The sequence below is a fragment of the Panthera tigris genome, chromosome B1 (assembly GCF_018350195.1).
Source record: "Panthera tigris isolate Pti1 chromosome B1, P.tigris_Pti1_mat1.1, whole genome shotgun sequence".
NCBI classification, from domain to species: Eukaryota; Metazoa; Chordata; class Mammalia; order Carnivora; family Felidae; genus Panthera; species Panthera tigris.
In genome coordinates this window covers 7,814,066-7,834,685 of record NC_056663.1, presented here as the reverse complement: position 1 = coordinate 7,834,685, position 20,620 = coordinate 7,814,066, and the positions used below count along the sequence as shown (strand labels likewise).

Below are 20,620 nucleotides of genomic sequence, written 5' to 3'. Positions count from 1 at the left end.
ACACTAATTTTTAATGATTCAAGATGTTATTATCCACTTTTCAAGAAACTGATATAAAACACATTCAGCATAACTTGAGAATAGGCAGTATTTCAAATGTGAGTTTCTGAAAGGGTGGACTTCAGAGAGTAAAATCTTCCTTCACCTTCTTTGGGAAGCCTTCAGTAAAATGTACATTGATCTGTACATTGATCATTTGATCAATGTACATTTGTGAATAAATTATTTTTAAAACAATAAGAGGTGTGTAATCAAGAATATAGTGAGCATGAACAGGAAGAGAGACAATTTATGTGTATCAAATACTCTATCATCATTGAACAGGTAAGTCTTTGAGTGTTTTTCCAAGTCTCAAATTAGGGTAATTCATCTGCTCTAAGAAGTTTCAATGCTTATGTTTCCTGATACCGACATTTAATAGCAGTATTCGATAATGTCCATGAGAATACAGAAATTAACATTTGTTTTTACAGTACATAAACTAGATGTGTAAATTCTATTCAAACTTCTATGAACTACAGACAAAAGTCTGACCTTCTTGCTGTAGAATTATATCCTGATACACTGAAGTTTGCAGCAATGCTAATTTTCTTCTCCTTTTAGTGTAACTTACCATTTACTGACACTTCCATTTACCAATCGGGGAAAATGTATATACATGTAACAATACAGACCTACTAAATAATCTAAACTCTCAAATTTCATTGTCAGAACAGGCATTTTCACTTGTTTAGCTGAGTTATTAACTACTATTTTGTATTGTAGAAAGTCACAATTCATTTATGACACAAATTTTAATATAAAACCGTGAGTGATTTTGTACCTACACTACAAGAAGTGTTGTCACTTTGTAGTTAGGTTCTATATGTTATAAATTCTATAAATGAATTGTCATTCTGTAAAACAATGAAGCAAGAACAGGTAATGATCATTTACCATAGAGTTAATATTCTAAAACTGAAATAAAATATGAATATTTTTATTAAGTGTTTTTATAAAACTAGACAGTACCTGTATCCAACAGATGGAAAGCTAGAAAGAAAATTATTTTAAATATGAATACCATGTCTATGCAGTGAGAACCAAGAAAAAGGAGACTTTTACCAGCAAACGTAAAACAGGGAAGGGCACTTGTCTTACAAAATTGTGAACATTCCTTCCAAATTATGCAACTATGTTTTTATTTAAACTTTTGGAGGCTTATTCATAGGGCTTACGGATGTCCCCTGGAAATAAACCTGATAAGCATTACAGATTTCAAAATTTGAACTTTATCCAAGTTTCTGGTGCATGTATCTATGGATATATAAAGGAAACTTCTTAGGGGCATTACGAGGAAATAGAAGTTTGTCTTAAATTAAAAGCAACTAAGACATGTAGTCAGTTGAAAGATTTTTTAAACCTCACCTAAATTTAATTTCTATTTGTTTTGCTACTTTTTACCTTTACCAAAAAAAAAAACCCAAAAAACAAAAAACAACTTAATCACATTTTATTTAGATTACACGATGACCTCTAGCAGGGAGTCCGTCACCTTTGTGAATAAATAATCTACGTTAAACTCATGCTGTGGGATAAGGTCTAAGGCAAGTCACAGTATGCAACTGACCGTTACCGTTCCTGACAGACATAAACCTGGGTACTAAGGATAGTGGGCATTAAACACACGTAAGTCCTAAGTCTAAGGTCAATGGTGGGGTGCTGCCACATTTGGGTTGGGAGAAGGACCTCTTGTGGCTGTAAGATACGGGAATAAATGATAAAAACTCTGAGATTCCCGATTCCCTATGAAGCCCCCAGATCCAGAAAGAAAGGGAAAACGGGAAGTGTTGCTGTCTTTCTGAGCTAGCCACAGACGAAGGGGGCGACACGGCTTGATAGCTGAAAAGACCGGAGACCTGTGTTGCTCCCCACGTTCACATATTGAAACTTAATCCCCAGTGCAACGGTATTTGGAAGTGGGGCCCCTGGGAGGCGATTAGGCCCTGAGGGCTGAGCCCTGAACGGTACTGGTGCCTTGTAAAAGAGGCCACAGAGAGCTAGCTCGACCCTTCCGCACACGAACAAAGGGAGAGGATGGCTGATTAGGACCCAGGAAGCCGGCTCTCATCAGACACCAAATCTGCCAGTGCCTTGATCTCAGACTTCTCAGCCTCCAGAACTGTGAGAAATACATTTCTGTCATTTGTAAGCCACCCAGTCTGTGACACTTGGTCACAGCAGCCTGAACCGACAAAGACAGTAGCTAAGTATAAACTTTGGAGCCAGTTTATAGAACGTTGAATCTTGGCTCCACCACTTATGGAGGCCAGAGGCAAAGCAGTATCTATCGTGAGTGAATCATTACATGTACAGTGCTTAGCACAGAGCTTGGCACACAGTGCAGAAGGGTTAGTTAGCTGTCATTATTCTTAATGTTATTACTGTCTGTGGAATTTGACAGTAGAGTCTGTACAGCTCCATTTTACGAGTGGTGTGTGTGTGTGTGCATGCACGCACACACGTGAACTGGGCGTGCGGTGCGAAGAGGTGAAAGGCCTGATTAACAAGTTTATTTAGAAACTCCTCAAGGTTTTAAGTGCTTTAGGGAAGGAGAAGATGAATGTCTGAAATCATCTTTATTCAACAAACAGGTCTTGAGTGTCAGCCTCGTATCTTGGCTAAAGATGCTCCATAATGAAGGACTATCTGCCCGAAGATCAGGGCTCTGCAGACGGGGTGAGAACTGCTTGGACCTGGACTTCCAGGTCACCCCAGGGACTTTCCAGGGTCTATTTCTTACAGGACTGCCCACGTCTGGGGAAATGGCCCGTTCCAAGTCTCCAGCTAAACTATGTTATTATGCTCCATTAGAAAGGTCACCTTATTTTGCAAACCTTAAACTAAGACACAAGGTCTGACAAGAATGAGTGTAGATATGCAGAATCTGAAATGTGGAAATGTGTGGTCCTGATTATCTTCAGCAGTGCACATTTATTCACGATGTTCTGTGCACTCGAAATAATATCGAGTTACGAGGGGTCTGCTTCAGAATGGGCCATGGGAGATTTCACTCCAAACCAGGGCAGTTCCTACGATTACTTCATCATCATAGCCCTGTTTCCTCCCACAATCTTTCTCTTTCAATCAAAAAGGAGATGCTAGGCGCTTGGGTAGCTCAGTCAGTTGAGTCTGACTCTTGGTTTCGGCTCAGGTCATGATCTCATGGTTCATGAGTCTGAGCCCCACTTTGGGCTCTGTGTTGACAGCTTGTAACCTGCTTGGGATTCTTGCTCCTTCTCTCTCTCTCTCTGCCCCTCCCTGATCACATGCCCTCTCTCTCTCAAAAATAAATAAATATTAAGAAATTAAGTTAAAAAATTTGAAAAGGAGATGCTGTATTCTCTCAAAACACATCAAATGCAACTTAAAATATTTTAAAAATGTATTCCATTCCTATAAAATTATTCTTCGAATTTAGAAATTCTTACCATGGTGGAATCATCATGCATTTTCTCGCCAGCAGTTCCAGGGCATAGTGGGTTGTGGGTGCAGCAGGCTCTCCGAGCACTGTGCCCACACTGACGGCCAACTCCAGTTCATTTCCACGAATCAGGTATGCCATAGCAAGCTTACCCAATAAGAAAATAATTCCTTCAGTTTCATAGATGCTGGATTGGATCATCTTTCCCCGCCAAGCTCATAAAGTAGATAAAGCAGTATTAACCTATAATCAATTATTCTTAAAAATACTGAATGTAATATTCCTATAAAGTACTTATGTAAGTATAAATGCAATTTCCAGATGGAAAAGCTTACCTGATAAAGGGACATACAGGGAATTTTTATAAGGTCAGAATTTAAGTTGAGAACCCTTGATAATAGTTTTTTAATGAATTAATAACAGTTTGTCTGCTATATCCTCATGTCCTTCCATGTCTCTATCACAAAACAATGTCAATTCTTAGAAGATTCATCAACAGTGTGCAATGATTATCAATGATCCCTTAAATCTACTGTATCTAAGGATACATGCAAAACAGAATCCATCTTTACTATACATTTTTCTTACTAGAGGGTTAAATAGAAAATACCTTAAAAACATCACTTTTGAAGATTATACTAACGTATACTTAAAAATAAGCGCTTCCAAAAGTCAAGTATTCTGAATCCCTGAGATTTTCCCCTTCACCACACTACTTCTTCTCATATCAGATGAAATACTTAAAGTCAGGTTGTTATAAATATGTACTTCGTGATAGAAATGAATTGGAAATAAGATTTCATAGTCTGTAGAGTTTATGTGTGCTTCTGAGGCACGGTAGCTCAGGCTTGGTAGGCACGCAAAATCAGATCTTGCACAGGAGTTGCCGTATTTTTTCCACTCAAACACCATGACGCACCTTAAGAGCTTTCCATTTACATAAACCAATGTGAAATGTACCTCAGTATTATCTACGGCTAGCTGGCAACATGCGGCTAACACTGCGCGACCATCCTGAAAATACCATTCCGCTAGTTCTTCACTGACTTTGTGCAGGAGTCTAGAAAAGAGAAAGAGTATGTAGTCTATATAAACAGAAGGATTCCGTCATAAAATGAACTAACGCCCTTTTAGAACAAGCTTATTAAGGGGTCACATAGGATTTAATTTGGTATCTTTGATTCAGGTATAAAGTCTGATCTTTGGGAAAGAAAAATCAGGAAAGCTGTTTTTCTTAGCAAACAAATTAGTATGTATGGCATGCCCCCACCCCAAATGTCAGAATAGAAGTCTCATTTTCAAAATTTGCCATCCTACATTGAATAATTGACAACTCAGCTATAGGGACAGTTAACTGCAGAAGAATTACAGGCTGAACTGAAACTTTTCAAAATTTAGATGGTGACCACAATATGGGTGGGGTATGTTAGATCTTTAAAATGTCGAGTTTAGATATGGCAGAGAATAGCAGCAAAGAATCAGGAAGGAGTACGCTGGTCCTAACACATTATTTGCTTAACATTTTACGACCCTTTTTTACTGGAAAAGCATCCTAAAAGTTTAAATATCCAATTTTTTAAAGCAATAATAGGAGCCAATAATGAGGCATGGGAAAGTAGATTATTAGATTTTAAAAAGGGCAAAAGGCTGAAGAATTCTACCTTCCATTTCTTTTAAAAAATGTGTATTTGGATTTCTTCTTTAAAAGGAGTCTAAATTGTATTCCCAACAACTAATTCTGGTGTCTTGGGATGATGTCATCTACAATGACTTTACAGTAAAACATTAATAAACAGCCCTCCTTATTTTTACTGCCTCTCCTCCCTAAACAAGGTTGATGTTTTTAACTATTTCGGTGCTTTATCTGCAATCTCTCTACTGAAATACATGCTGCCTCTCTGAAAGCCACACAAAAGGCATGCAGGCTGCACGTGCATGCCTGACACTGCCCTGTTCACCCAGAGGCCCTGGGATGGAGCAGGACTGAGGCGAGAATCAAAGTGAGACAGCCCAGCCCCTGTGCATGGAAAAGGGTGAAGCTCATGGGTCTTAAAACCCCCTGAGGGGAAGCCAACCCTGAAAATACTGATCCCACACAAAGGATAAAGCGCTCACTCATGACAGTCTTCCTTGTAGATATCATCAGGATAGGAAGATCCTTTAGGTGTGGAAACATGTACGGTCTGCATGTTTCCCTCACAAGCAGCCTGGAATTTAATAAAATCTTTAATTAATTTTTAGCTAATTGTTGACAGCTGCCCAATTTCTAAATATTATTTTGATCAAAGTGCAGTTGACCCTCTAACAATATGGGTTTGAACTGCACGGGTCCACTTATATGCAGATATTTTCCAATAAATACAGGACTGTAAATGTATTTCCTCTTCCTCATGATTTCCTTAATAACATTTTCTTTTTGCTAGCTCACTTTAAGGTCAGAACATGATATATAACACATGTAACGTGCAAAATATGTCTTAATCGACTGCTCATGTTATTGGTAAATATGTGTTAATCGACTGCTCATGTTATTGGTAAAGTTTCTGGTCAACAGTAGACTATTAGTACTTAAGTTTTGGGGGAGTCAAAAGTTATAGGAGGATCTCTGGGTGGGGGTTCAGTGTCCCTAACCCTGTGCTGTTCAAGGATCAACTGCTTATTTAAATCATGTTTAAAATTTATACAATCTGGAGGTACCCTCAGAATTCGAAAAAGAATGTGGACTCCATTTGTATCAACACGAAGCTTCAAGTGCATGGTTACTAGAAATAGTTGTTCACCCACATATGACATTCAGCAGCATACAACAGTCCAGGGATGCCTGAATGTCTAAAATGCGTGCAGTGTGACCAGGGCATAGAAAGTGTGACCGTACTGCAGACAGAGAAGGTTGGGAGGTGGGCAGGAGCCAGGCCATCTGACTGTCGATCACGGGAAGGCAGGTGTGATCAGTCAGCACAGTCTTCCTTCCGCAGGCCCTCCCACCAGGGTAGATGGCCTGTGTGATCATGTACTGGTACCTGTGCAACAAGCAGAGCTTCTGTAAGCTGACCTCTTGACATAAAAAAATTCGCTAATTTTTTCACATCTCCAATGGCGATGCAGTATGGAATGACATCATCCTTATCTTCCTGGATTAACTGATCAGCTCTCCTAATAAAACAAGAACAACTTTCTTTATAATATACCAATTTCAAGGTTCTCAGTTGGACTCAGATTTTCTGAAATATCTAAAGCAGCCAAATATCCAAAATATGTGGTAGATTTCCTAAAACCCTTCTGCATATCACTTTTCTAAAAGCTTCAGATTTTATAATCAAATCAGATATGGAAGACAAAAGTTTTCTGCAATAAATAAAATAGATAACCTATTTTCTCTTAAAACACTACATGTTTTCATATTTTAAAAGCACTGAACATATTAGGTGAAAGGGCGGGCCTACGCCGGCTGACTCCATCTTGTTCTGTGTTCTCCACCTTGAGTGACTATGTCCCCGACATGACCCCTTTTCCGGGAAAATCACAGAAACCTCAGACCTCGCCTGCTCCCCTTGAGTAACCTCCCGCTCACCCGTTCAAACTTCCTGATCAAAACACGCCCAGCGACCTGCGTAACAGGACTCCGACCCTTCCCCAGCCAATCGGCCGAGGCCACGACCCTTCCCCAGCCAATCGGCTGAGGCCACAGCCATTACCTCACCAACTGCCCCTAGACCCCTATAAAACCTTTGTGCTTTTGAAACTCGCTCTCTCTCCCTGGTATCTCACCGCTGCGTCGGTGCAGGTAGGGGACTGAGCTCGAGCTAGCTTGAATAAAGGTTCTTTTGCTTTTGCATCAGACTCGGCTCCCTAGTGGTCTTTGGGGATCACGAATTCTGGGCATAACATTAGGCCTTAAAAATGAATACAGCTTATCTATTAAAGTGAGCAATATATTTTCTGAAAATAAGTTGTAAACTAGATGTGTGATGGCATATCTACTTTCAATTGGATTAATAAATACGTGCGCGTCCACTGCATTAAAGACAGAATTTTAAACGTTTTAGGGAGCACAACAATGAATGCAAACCCTTTAAATGCAAGTAACTTAAAATCATTAAAAAAGAGAAGAGTATAAATACTGACAATAAAATATAGAATACTATGAGCACCCCAAGCAAGGTAGTTTACAAAAACAAAAAGTTCCTGATACATGAGGGGAAAACAGGATCCTGATCTTGGAGATTACCAAGAATCTACTTGTGTCTGCCTCTGTCTCTCTGTATCCTGTCTGTGTTTCTCTTTTCCTAAATAAGTCCCAAGTAGTTTCCCAGTGACCAACCAAATTAATTTAACTCTTAATATTTAGCCTCAGGTTTGTTGAAAACTAATCTGTGGGCACCTGGATGGCGCAGTTGGTTAAGTTTCTGACCTGATTTTGGCTCAGGTCATGATCTTGCAGTTTCGTGAGTTCCAGCCCTGCATCGGGCGCTAGGCTGACAGTGCAGAGCCTGCCTGGGATTCTCTCTCTCTCTCTCTGCCTCTCCCTGACTCATGCTCTCTGTCTCAAAATAAATGAATTTAAAAAAAAAAAAAGAACACTAATCTGGCATATTTAATATATGCTGGCATTTGCATTAAACTACATTTCAATCGCCAATCTCTGGGTTGGTGTAGCACAGTTTTTGTTTGCCCAGCTCACTGTTAACAATCTCCAATCTACAGGGTCACTGGAATTCTCAACACCTGTGTTTTCAACCATTGTGACACTGATTTCTTTGTTAGAGGAGTAATAATATCCCCTTCTAAGGAACTAGGACCGAGAAATGGCCAATCTCTCTGAATGGTTGCATCTATACAACATAAATTTAGGAGCCGTGAGGAGACCATTTTCTGGCCACCATGTGAATTAAGGAGTAGAGAAAAGCAGGTGTTGGTTTCCAAAGATATCTGAAACAGTTTTTGCTGAGGTTGAAACACAATTGTTTCGTGAAAGAAACATTGTCTGCTAACATGGCTTTATTAAAGATTTCGGTGGGGGCGGGGGGAGATAACATTCACAAGTGTGCAGTGAGGGTACAGGAACTTGGAATTCTTTGGGATTTTTAGAACTTAAGACAGGGAGCCCACAGCCAGCCCGCTGATGCACTTATTGCTGGGAAAATAGGTGCCAGGGAACGGTCTGCTTTCCAACGGCAAATGTGTTCATTAGTCCTTCTGCATTTCATGCATAGCCTCAGGCAGATTTTTATTTATACATGTGAGTTGCAGTTGAATTTGCTTCTAAATCATGTCTCGTGGAAGAAAAATCAAACTTTTTCATTTTTAAGGCCAGAATCAAGGGAATTAGTCATGAAATAGTAGTCTACAGGCCTAGCACAGTGCTAGACACATAGTGAGCACTAAAAAAATAAATATTCCCTGAACGACTAGAATAGGGAACAGTCTTACGCTGTGAGTTGAAATGTGTCTGCCCAAAACACGTTTACTGAAGGACAAACCACGGTCTCTACAAATGTAACCTTATTTGGAAAGAGGGTCTTTGCTAATGTAATCAGTAAAGAGGGAGTTCAACTGGTTGAGGGTAGACCCTCAATCTGCTATGACTGGTGTCCTCCAAGAAAGAAGGGAATGTGCACACAGACACACAGGGGCTAAGGCACCGTGAGAAGAAAGCAGGGGTTCGAGTGGTGCACCCATGACTCAGTGAAGGCCGACGACTGCCAGTAACCACCAGAAGCTGGGGAAAACACGTGGAACAGATTCTTTCTCAAAGACCTCAGTAGGAACCAGTCCTCCCGGCAAGTGGATATTGGCCTTCTAGCCTCTGGGCTGTGAGAATAAATTTCTGTGGGTCTGAAGCCAACCAGTTTATAATACTTTGTTACAGGGGCCATAGGAAACCAACACGTCTCAGAAAGAGGCTTCACCAGTGCCTCCCTCGTATTCACGGACAGGAGACGGCAAGGATTGGTGGCCAAAGAGAACTGAGATTATTTACAGAAGAAGTACTCTGTGAACTTTAGGAAACCTTCAGAAAATCTTACCACCTATATTTCAGTAGCAATATATTATCCAATAAGTATGTTTACTCATCTGTCAATCCCTCCATTGACATGGAGAATCTCCCTTCCACTGTCTTTCTCAGATGCCAGGTCAAACAGAAGAACACCAAGTGACTTGTAACCAATTCATTTAATTTACGGCATTAGCAGACATAAAACTCAGCTGTTTTTAAAGACAACCTAAGACTAGAAAATTTCAAAAGCTACTATTTATATATTGCTTCCATTTTAACATATTTTAAAACATCTATTTGGACACAGACTCTGTGCTTACCTCTGCATTAACTTCTTCCAGTATTTCATAGACACCCCCGGTGCGACTGACAAGGCCTTGTCCCACTAGAACAGAAAACAAGAAAGGCAAAGTGTATTTTGACTGTACTTTTTTTTTTTTTTTTTTTTTTAACGAACTCACATTTTTAATACGAGTTTTTCGTGTGTTTTTAGGGTGTTTAGATTTCCAGGAATATTTCTGAATTCTATCCCATTCCACAGAGTATAAATATTACATTTTAAAATAAAGTAAAATATGTAAATTGTATTATTCAGCAACGAAAATCCCAAACCTAGACAGGGGGCAGTGGGAGGGGAGAGGAATAGTACTACCTAAGTGTGTAGTTTAAAAAACATAGTAACTCCCCTTCTGACACAACACCAGAGTAATCTGTTCTATGGTAATCTGTGTCCTATGTTCAAAATAATACACACTGAAATTCTTCTGTTTAAAAAATATGACATTTATTTCTATTTTTATTCTTTGTTTTTTCACAAATTTTATTTATTGTCATATCTTTCTTTATAGTTGATAAACTGATCTTCGTATTTTATTTTAATTTTTTTTAACGTTTATTCATTTTTGAGAGATGGAGACAGAGCACGAGTGGGTGAGGGGCAGAGAGAGAGGGAGACACAGACTCCGAAGCAGGCTCCAGGCTCTGAGCTGGCAGCACAGAGCCCGTCACGGGGCTCTAGGTCACGAAGCTTGAGATTGTGACCTGAGCTGAAGTCGGACACTTAACCAACTGAGCCACCCAGGCATCCCTGATCTTCATATTCTAAAAATTAGACTGTTAGTAAAGATCATTGTTCAATCAAGGCAAGTGAGACAATTATATGGAAAACATAGACTTCACTGAACTCATGTCTACAAGGGAAGTGAGGGCGAAGAATTCTAAATATCACAACATGGATCTAAACTTCATTTTAATTAAGGTTCTCCCAAACAGTAGAATTCTACTACAATTACGGCTAGAAGATTCGTAATTAGCCTGAAAATAATAGGTTAAATTTTAAATAGGTAAATGTTTTTTGTTTTTATTTAAATTCCAGTTAGTTAACATAGAGTATAAAGTTAGTTTTGGGTGTACAAAATGGCAACTTTTTAATACTACATTATTTGTAGTCGTGTTTCCTTTTTATTTAAGTTTATTTTTATTTATTTTGAGAGAGAGCAAGCGGGGATGGACAGAGAGAGGAAGAAAGAGACAAAATACCAAGCAGGCTCCACACTATCAGTGCAGAGCCAGAATGGGGGCTCAAAACTCATGAACCATGAGATCACGACCTAAGTCAAGAGTCAGACGCTTAACTGACTGAGTCACCCAGGAACCCCTGTCGTCATGTTACCTTTTTAGAAAAATGTAACCTAAATTATGCTTTTAGGGAAAATTTGTCTTTATTATAGTAGAGGCAAATGCAAGAAACAAGTTAAAATGTAGATTGAATGAACTTTGAAATCATCAAGCCTTTTCTATAAAAACATGTCCTGTAAGTGGAGACATTAACTGTTTTCCTAATCTCACAGAATTAATCTCAAAGAATCAGAAACTACAGAAGAAGGATATCGTGAAGCGCTCCAAAGACGTCTGTATTTCTTAAGGATTGGAAGGACAGTGTTTTGGATCGTTAAGAACACTGATGACCTTGCACAACAAAATTCTCAAGCTCCACAAGTGGACACTGTGAAAGTATCTTTAAATGTGAATTCAATATAGCTTTAAAAAATATATACCCAAATATAAAACTCAGGAAGATGAAGAATTAGTATTCTACCAAAATTTATTTATTCTTTTTCTTCTTGAATTTGATCCATACTCTAACAGTGTCTTGCTAGAAAGGTAACCTTTAAGCCAAACCTCTATTTCTTTAGAAGTAAAATTTTTATACTGCTCCTGAACACTTTATAGTTTGCAATGTGTTTTCAGTAACATTTTAAAATGACATTTTGTTTTAGGTCAAGCAGTAATTATTTGTTTCTAGTGTATAGGGGAATAAAAAGGTGAGTTAAATTTAATTTTGATATATTTTAATGTAACTTTATTGTTCACTTTTACTTTATATTATTTAATAGTACACTTAATAGTATTTTGTAATTATAAAATAACTAACTTAGAGCTTTTCATCAACTATGAAATGAATCCCTGCCATTTTTTTTGGAGGGGGGAGGGTTGGGAGAATTTTTGTTGAACAATGTAGACATTCAGAAAAACAAAAAGCTCCATAAATTTTCACAAACTAAAAACAATCAAGTAACCACATCCAGATCAAGAAACAGAAACCCCTTCTCCTTCTTGTCTTAGTTTGTTTGCCACCCACTTTCCAAAAATAACCACTACCCTAACTTTAATAGGATAGATTTATCTCAACCTTTTTCTTGAAAACTCTGTTTTGCTGAATCAGTCCTCTAACTCAGGATGTGCCCTAGGACCTAATTCACCAGAAAATCCTCAGTGACAACCCTTCTTGTGGCCAGTGTGGGGTTTAGTCACAACAAATCGTATTAGCGAGGGGAAACCAATGTGAGCAAATTAGCCAACATGGGTATTTTTTAGATATCAAAGGGAATCAAAGATCCTACCCCAGGGCAGTGGTTCTCAGGCTTCAGGCATGTGAATAACCTGGAGGGCTTATAAAAGCACATGTCATTGGGCTACATCCCTGGAGTTGCTGATTGTGTAGGTGTGGGCTGGGAAATGCACGTCTAACCCGTTCCCGAGTTAATGCTGATGCTGCTGGCCTGGGAAATCTCACTCTGGTAAGTACTGTTCTCAGGCACACTACCTGAGATAAGCTTAATATTTAGTCTTCCACCAATACTTACAATACTTTGTTAAACTCATTGATTTTAGCACATTACCTCTCCAAGTTCAACCATAAGTTCACAGTATCTCTGAATTTGTCCTAATCTCAAATGTATTTCTGCAGCCTCCTTCAGTCTTTCCTCTTTAGTGGGCACACCAATACCACCACCAAATTTAGACATCTTGACTGTTGTTAATTCTTGGGCTTCAGACTGGTTAAAAAGAAAACAAAATGTTCTAAATTTTGTTACACAAGAGCTGGTGATAAAAGATGATTATAAAAGCATTACATGGGCACATATTTTAAAAGCAGATAGCAATGGAAATTAGGTATTTTTAAAAATCAATACTTTTTCTCTATAAAACATGATACCTCTTTCACCTTAATATTTTGATGTGTGTGGGGAGTAAAGAGTAGATGTGTCTGGTATGGGGTAGAGAAAGGCTAAATCCCACTGTCCTTAAAACTTAGCAGCTGTTATGGTTAGATACAAGTCCAGGGGCCAAAAAGTAGTGAATGATAGAGTGATATGTAACTGGTGAAAACATATGAAAACTCTCAAAAATTAAAAGTGACAGGCTCACTCTCTAGGCTCTCCTACTGTCAGGTGGTAAGAGTTGTAGTGGGTAGGTGTCGTTTGTGATCAAGGCGCTCCTTTATGAAAATAACTGTTCCGTATGACCTTTCCATCCACATCTCTGGAATGGTTCTCCTCACCGACAGTTGAGTTAACCGCGGATATTTCATTGCAAATAGAAAAGCTATTTCCTCTTTCAGGTTCCAGGAGTGGTCTGTTTGTATGGTATATCACTCCAGGGATAAGGTCACTGATAATTTCGAAATGAAATTCATTAAGAGCTATAATATGGCCAGTTTTGATAAAACGTATCCGAGAATACAGTGTATTCAGCCTCTGAGACTAAAATCAGAGGGGTCCACACGTCATGGTCACCTGGTAATAGGATAAGGGTAACACCACTTCAGGTGGTGCCAAGTGACTTTGAAGAATTACACGAGATTCAACCTATAGAAACCGTGGCTGCCTTAATCTGGTCTCAAATAATTCATATTCTCATGATCGGTTTTTACTATTTATGTTCTTAGTGGTTACTCATTTTACTTTACTAACTCTAATTATGTAAATTTTGAAAAATAATGTTTATATTTCAACAGTGAAAAGGCAAAAATAATTTGGGCTTGAGTACATGATCCTGACATACATACTTACCGTTCTAAATTTAATCAGATGTTTCAAATGCATTATTCCTTTACAGTAGTTCTGAGGGAGCAAGCTATCATCCTGTCCTTTTACCACAGCAACTAAGTTCCATAAGTTGTCACTGCCACCTGGAGGCTAAAAGGTTGATACAGAAAAACCAAAGATACAAGGATGAATTAAAAACCACACGGAACTTTGCATCTTCACAAACACAATGAAGGCATATTTAAATTGAAAGATTAACAAAATTATAACTATGCTTTATCTCATTTATTGTTTCTGGTTTCCATTTGTTTTATTACTCTGTATGAGCTATGTTCAGAGGGACCCACTGAGTTGGGATGATATGAGCAAATACGTGATAACTTGAGGACAATAGTTGTCATGACTCGTTTAGACTACAGGGAAAATGTTCACCTAATTCCTATAATACTCACTGATAAACACTCTGAAAACCATCTTAGCTTCTTTGCTCGAGGATTACCAGTTAGCTTCTCTATTTCGTGTTTAATATCTCTTGATACTTTACCACACAATAGAGGGGGAGTGCCTTGTTCCACAGCATGATCTAAAGAACAGACATAATTCAGTGAGAAAGGATTGCTTAGAAGATAGTATTGAAAAAATAAAATCTAATGCATGCATGTTGGCAATACCAATGTTCCCGATAATTTCTTCCCAAGATCTGTCTGCCAGAATATTTATTGGTAAAGGAGCGATTAAAGGTGTTAATGACCAGAGTCTCACTGTAGAGTCACGGGAACAAGATGCCATGGTGAAGGGGCGGCTGGGATGGCATGTTAACCCTGATGGAAAAAAAGAAACCTACTTTAACTAAAGTAAACACTGAAAAATGCTTTTCATCTGTATGTATCTCATAAAACTTCTACAGAATTGAAGTTATAAAGGAGTGTTTTAAGACAGCATTTCTATTTTGGCTGAAAATGATACAAGAATATAAGAAATTATTTAGCATAGTCTATTAATATGGATACAAAATTGAATAATGATTAGCAAATGGTCCTGGATGAAAATGTTGAAATTACATTTCGGGTGGTTCAGCAGCAAGCATATTATCATGCCAATGGAGTACATGGTAATGGTAATGGTAATGGTAATGGTAATGGTAATGGTAATGGTAGATGGACGGAAGTTCCAACTGCAAGAAGGAACAGTTGGGACCTTCCAGTTAACAACATCCAGAAACAGTATCTCTCCCACATGCTCAGCCCCACTGCTTCAACTAAAAGTCCGCTGATATGACATATATGGACACAAGTGGCTAGAATTCGGTACCTTTCTCTAAGGAACCATTTTTGCATCAAAGTTTGGGTTTACAAATGAAAGTGACATGCAAAAGACAAGAAATCTGGTTTCCATACTCAGCTCAATTATATTTATTGACTTAGTATCACATTAAAATATAAAATATTGTCCTAAATATCCAAGAGTAAAGGCAGAAGAATGGTTTGGTAAGTTCTATCTACTTAATCAATGATTCCCTGTTTCACAACTTCTTTATGAAGGGATGGTAAAGGAAGGGAGAAAAATCCAAGCCATATGTGTGTGCGTGTGTCCGTGTGCACAGAAACACAAATAATTTCTCATGACGTTTTGGATTATCTTGTGTATTCTGACATTTCAATAACAAACAAGTACAATTTCTAGTAAGAAAAACGTTATTTTAAAATGAAGCACTGTAAGCCTTATTCAAAAAATACTGCTTTTCTCAGAAATTATAACCATCAGTAATACAACAAAATTTGAAAGTACATGAAAAACACATTACCATATACATCTGCACCGTGATCATAAACAGTATCCAAACAAGTTCCTTCTCGAGTGTCCCATACTTTTATAGTGTAGTCCCAGCTGCCAGACAGGAGAAGGTAAGGGATCTCAGTATTCCACATTAATCCCCTCACAGGTGCAGTGTGGCCACTAAGAATGTTTATGCAAGCATCCTGAGTATAATCCCAGATTCGAACAGAACTGAAAACAGAATATTATGTATATGATACCATTCAAGTTATAACTTATCTAAAGTACTGACACACTCTTAGTGGAGTACAATTATTTCTCCGTAAACTGGAAAAGCTTTTTAGTTTCAAGTTCTACTACAATTCTTTTCATCATGGAAATGAACAAATAATTAGGCTAGAGCTAGCCTACTTCAACATATTTTTCCTTACTTTAACTGTTCCTTTACTACTGATACTAAATATACTACTCCAGTTTATATACTTAAAACATTTCTTTCTTCAAGAGAAATATCCAGAACAGATAAAGCCAAAAGAAAAATATGACTAATAATACATATAAAATAATCTAACAGCCCTCACATTATTTGTACATCATGAAAATATAGCATGTTTGATGATGGGTATTATTTGAACAAGCAATTCATCTTTATGCTCTTATCAAAGAGTAAATCATTCCTTCATGTTTTGGTCAATAAAATAAGTGGCTTAGTCAGTGTGCAATCAGTCTAAAATCAAGTACAAAATTCAAACATAACTGAATTCATGACATTACTTGAGTCTACCCATTGTACAAAGTAAAGAAGACACAATATATAATTTTATTTAAGGCATATTTATTTTTGCTTTCTATTATAAAGACTTCCTTTTTCTTCCCCTTACCCTAGTACAGGACAATGTGTCCAGGCATATCATAACCTAACTTTGTGCTAATCTCTTATGCTACCATTTAAGTTATTTTTAACTTAATCGATTGAGTTGATATCACTCTTTCATAAATAAGATTATGCTAAAGTGAGTTGTATCAAAATAATTTATTCTAAGAGGCATTCCCTAGAACAGGTATTGCTTTATGACATAATTGAGATTAGGCAAACATTAGGCTAACATAATTATATTTGGTAGCCAAACACAAAAAGAGTTTGATATACCCCACTGCACATAAGCATTATTTACAGGTGCCAACAGCATGCTATCACCTATATGACTACTAACGGGATCAATAACCTGAATTTACAAGACTTTCAAGTTTCATTATCATAAATAAGTAAAATGCTTACTACTACCTTTCTGAGAAATATTTCTTAGACAATGGCTGAAGATTATACTTTTTTCCATGTACCCATAGAATTTAGACACTGAAGTCTATGTTAACAGACTTACCATAAAGTCAACTCCTTCACTTTGACATTATAACCTTACTTTAAGTAACATTTCCAGTGAAAACCCACAGAAACTTCACATTGTTTTTCTTATGAAATTTGGATGGATGCCAAAATTTCAAGATGAAAATAATTATTCAATATTAAACCTGTGGTGACTGTATACAGATTTCTATCTGCCTAAAGTAAGATTTTTTTTTTACCCTAATTTATCTTGTATTAAAATAGGGACCAAGCTGTACTATGCAAATCTATCCTGTTTGAATATAAAACATAGAAAAGATTTCAGGAACTTTTTCACAAACCCCGAAAAAAAAATGTTAAATCACTCTCATTTCTAAACACATTCTGTTTACGCTAAAATACAAGATCATCTTTTCTTTTCCTAATGAAAACAGAGTACAGCTGGTTTCCATATTAAATATTGGGTCATTATTTTAAAAAATTCTTGTGTTTTACAGAGATTTATTTGTTTTGGATCTTTTTTCTCTTTCCGAACTGATCTTTTAAAAATTTTGTTTCTGTTAACTTTGTCTCTAATAAGATAGAAATAAGCATCCATAGTAAACAAAACAAGTTAAGGAAATAGAAATCGTGAATATGATGACAACTTAAGTGTGGCAAAATTTAATTTACTTTTGGCTAAATGCAATTAGGTAAGTGTTAACTGCCTGTGTGTACTTGTTACATATTTTCACCCAAAAGTTGGATCACACGAATATGTACATTTCTAGAAAATTATAAGCTTATGATTTTAAGGACTAAAAAATTAAAATCCAAAACTACATACCCGTCATCAGAGCCACTGCAAAGAATTCCCTCCCGCAGAGGAGACCATCTAACATGGAACACTTTGGCAGTGTGCCCACTAAAGACTTTCAGCGGTTGATCAGAGCTGGTGGCTACGTAATAGACACGAACATTTTTATCTTCACAGCCAGTGGCTATCATGTCTCTGAAATATCATCAGTGGCACATTAAAATATGAAAAAAGTTGATATTATTTGTTACTGATAATTTTAAAATGTATTACAGTTCTAATTTCTGAAACTAGAATTTTTTGCTTCCTTAACGTAGTTAGAAAACTCACAGAAGTAAAACCATTATTTCCAGAAACTGCCATAGTGTGAAGGGTTTCCTTATATTCCCTTTTAATTGGTTGAATTTTTATTTTTAATCTTAGATCAGAGATCATGGAATCTGTATTTCTATAAGGTCTTTTTTTAAATGTCCAGGTTCATAACTTGGTGAATACTTCTCCTACCTTTATATTTCATAGCTATTGGGTCTTAACGAGGGTCCGCAATGGTGAGTAACTGAGATTTGCCTCCTTGCTGGTAAGCAAATTATTAATCATAGAAATTTTTCTGTGGCACGAGTACAAATAGCAATGCTTCCCCTGAAGGATGCTGGGAAAGCTCCCTGCAGACAAGGCTGTCCCAGCCGACGAAAGTTACAGTCCTGGGTTGCCAATTCTCTTTGGTGGCTACTCCAGTAGGAGATGCTTTAACTGTTCCCACTAAGGATCCTCTGGAAACATAATATGTGGATCTGATCTTTTCATGATATTCGTTTGTTATTCTCAAGAGACTGAGAGTAAACTAAGCAACCATTTATACCCTAGTGTCATACTTGGAATACTGTTCCAAATGGAGTTAGGGCACTAACTCCAGCACTAACAGGGTGGAACTGTGGAAATCACTAATGATCATTAATGATCATACCAACAGCCCCCACACTCTAAACGTAAAGAGAGGAAGTTACACATTTGGACCCAACTGTCATCACAACCTTCCTTCAAATTGTTGATTTTTGTCATACGGGTCATAATACTTATATTTACTTAAGCCCACATGCAGAAATACACCAGTTTGCAACTGGCATGCCCATCTCTAAATGTGCATTATCACATCTGCCTAAGTCCCACTGATAAATGGGCCAGGTTCTACACATGGGGAAATACACTTTGCGTAATACAAATATTTACATGTATACATGAGTACGTCTTCGTGGCTATATGTATGTGGATACATAAATATAAAACCTTAAAAATTAAATAATAAACATTCAAGGAATGTACAGACATCCAAATTGTAAATTCAGAGATATATTATGAGTAAACTTTGTAAGTTCAAGGTATTTTTCACTTATCTCCTAAGGTGGTACCTAAAATATGGATACTCTATTAGAACATTTTTTAAAAAGCTTTTAAAAATAAAAATGAAATTTATTAGGTACACTTGGTAGTAAGCATGCAAGTTAAGTATAAAGGACTTTTTTTTTAACCAAGAAAACATATTGCGTTAATATCTAATTTTTATTTCAACTAGTCAAACGCTTACCAACCATATAAAGCAGAGAAATACGAATGTAGAACTAGTCTATCGGTCGGATACAAGGTAATCCTATCCATTTGTATACTGAAGAAATACTTTTTAAATAGTCACTTTGTTCAAGGCACAGTGAGGGTCAGCAGCACAGTGTTTTGCTGAGAATACGCTCCTAAAAATAGAGAACAGTTGCTGATCTCATGGAGCTTACATTTTAGAGGGTGAGACAGCCAATTTCCAACTAAAATTTAATTTTATTATGTTTTTTTAAAGATTATATATGTATATATTTATTACTCACATGGCTAATATTTGTGTGTCAAGTAGTTCCTGGTTGATTTTTTTTCATCACAAGTGTACTCTTTAACCTCCATCTCCTATTTCCCCCATCCCTTCATCCACCTTCCCTCTGATAACCATCAGTTTGTTTTCCATAGTTTAGAGTCTGTTTCTCGGTTTGCCTCTTTTCTTTCCCTTTGCTCGTTTGTTTTCTTAGATTCCACATGAGGGAGATCCTATGGTATCTGTCTTTCCCTGACTTACTTCACCTAGCATAATACCCCGTAGATCCATCCGTATCATTGCAAATGGCAAGATTTAATTCTTTTTTTATGGCTGAACAATATTCCATTCTGTACATGCCACATCTTCGTTCGTTTTAACAGGACTTGTTCTTACAACCCATGAGCACAGAATGTCCTTCCATTTCTCTGTGTCATCTTCAATTTCTGTTAAAGTGTTTTACAGTTTTCAGAGTAGAGGTCTTTCCCCTTTGGTTAAATTTATTCCTAGAAATTTTTTTGGTTTTGGTGCAATTATAAGTTGGATTGTTTTCTTAATGTCACTTTTTTTTCATTTGAGAGAGAGAGAGAGAGAGAGAGAGAGAGAGAGAGAGAGAGAGAGATAATGAGCACGGGAGAGTGGCAGAGGGAGAGAGGGAGAGAATCCCAAGCAGGTTCCACACTAAGCATGAAGCCCAACATGGGGCTCAATCCCATGAACTGTGAGATCATGACCTGAGCCAAAATCAAGAGTCAGATGCTCAACTGACTGAGCCACCCAGGCGGCCCCTTAATTTCACTTTCTGCTGCTTCATTATTAGTGTATAGGAATGCAACAGATTTCGGTATATTGGTTTTTGTATCCTGCAATTTTACTGAATTCTTTTTTCAGTTCTAATAGTTTTTTGGTGGAGCCTTAAGTGTTTTCTTTATACAGTATCATGTCATCTGGAACTAGAGTTTTACTTCTTCCTTACCAATTAGGATGCCTTGTATTTCTTCATGTTGTCTAACTGCTGTGGCTAGGACTTCCAGTACTATGTTGAATGACAGTTGGGAG

General features: G+C 37.4%; 1 protein-coding gene across 2 annotated transcripts in view; it reads right to left on the bottom strand.

Moving 5' to 3' along the window:
- WDR17 (WD repeat domain 17) overlaps positions 1 to 20,620 on the bottom strand; it is a 68,480-nt gene that overhangs the window by 13,376 nt on the left and 34,484 nt on the right. For both annotated transcript variants that reach the window (XM_042982892.1, XM_007080326.3), the window contains exons 11-21: positions 17,740 to 17,904; positions 15,597 to 15,799; positions 14,464 to 14,613; positions 14,245 to 14,375; positions 13,817 to 13,942; positions 12,644 to 12,799; positions 9,782 to 9,846; positions 6,484 to 6,616; positions 5,579 to 5,670; positions 4,424 to 4,523; positions 3,471 to 3,610 (exon numbers count right to left, since the gene is read on the bottom strand). In XM_042982892.1, the coding sequence (XP_042838826.1) occupies positions 3,471 to 3,610; positions 4,424 to 4,523; positions 5,579 to 5,670; positions 6,484 to 6,616; positions 9,782 to 9,846; positions 12,644 to 12,799; positions 13,817 to 13,942; positions 14,245 to 14,375; positions 14,464 to 14,613; positions 15,597 to 15,799; positions 17,740 to 17,904 (1,461 nt within the window). The remainder of the gene's footprint in view (positions 1 to 3,470; positions 3,611 to 4,423; positions 4,524 to 5,578; positions 5,671 to 6,483; positions 6,617 to 9,781; positions 9,847 to 12,643; positions 12,800 to 13,816; positions 13,943 to 14,244; positions 14,376 to 14,463; positions 14,614 to 15,596; positions 15,800 to 17,739; positions 17,905 to 20,620) is intronic.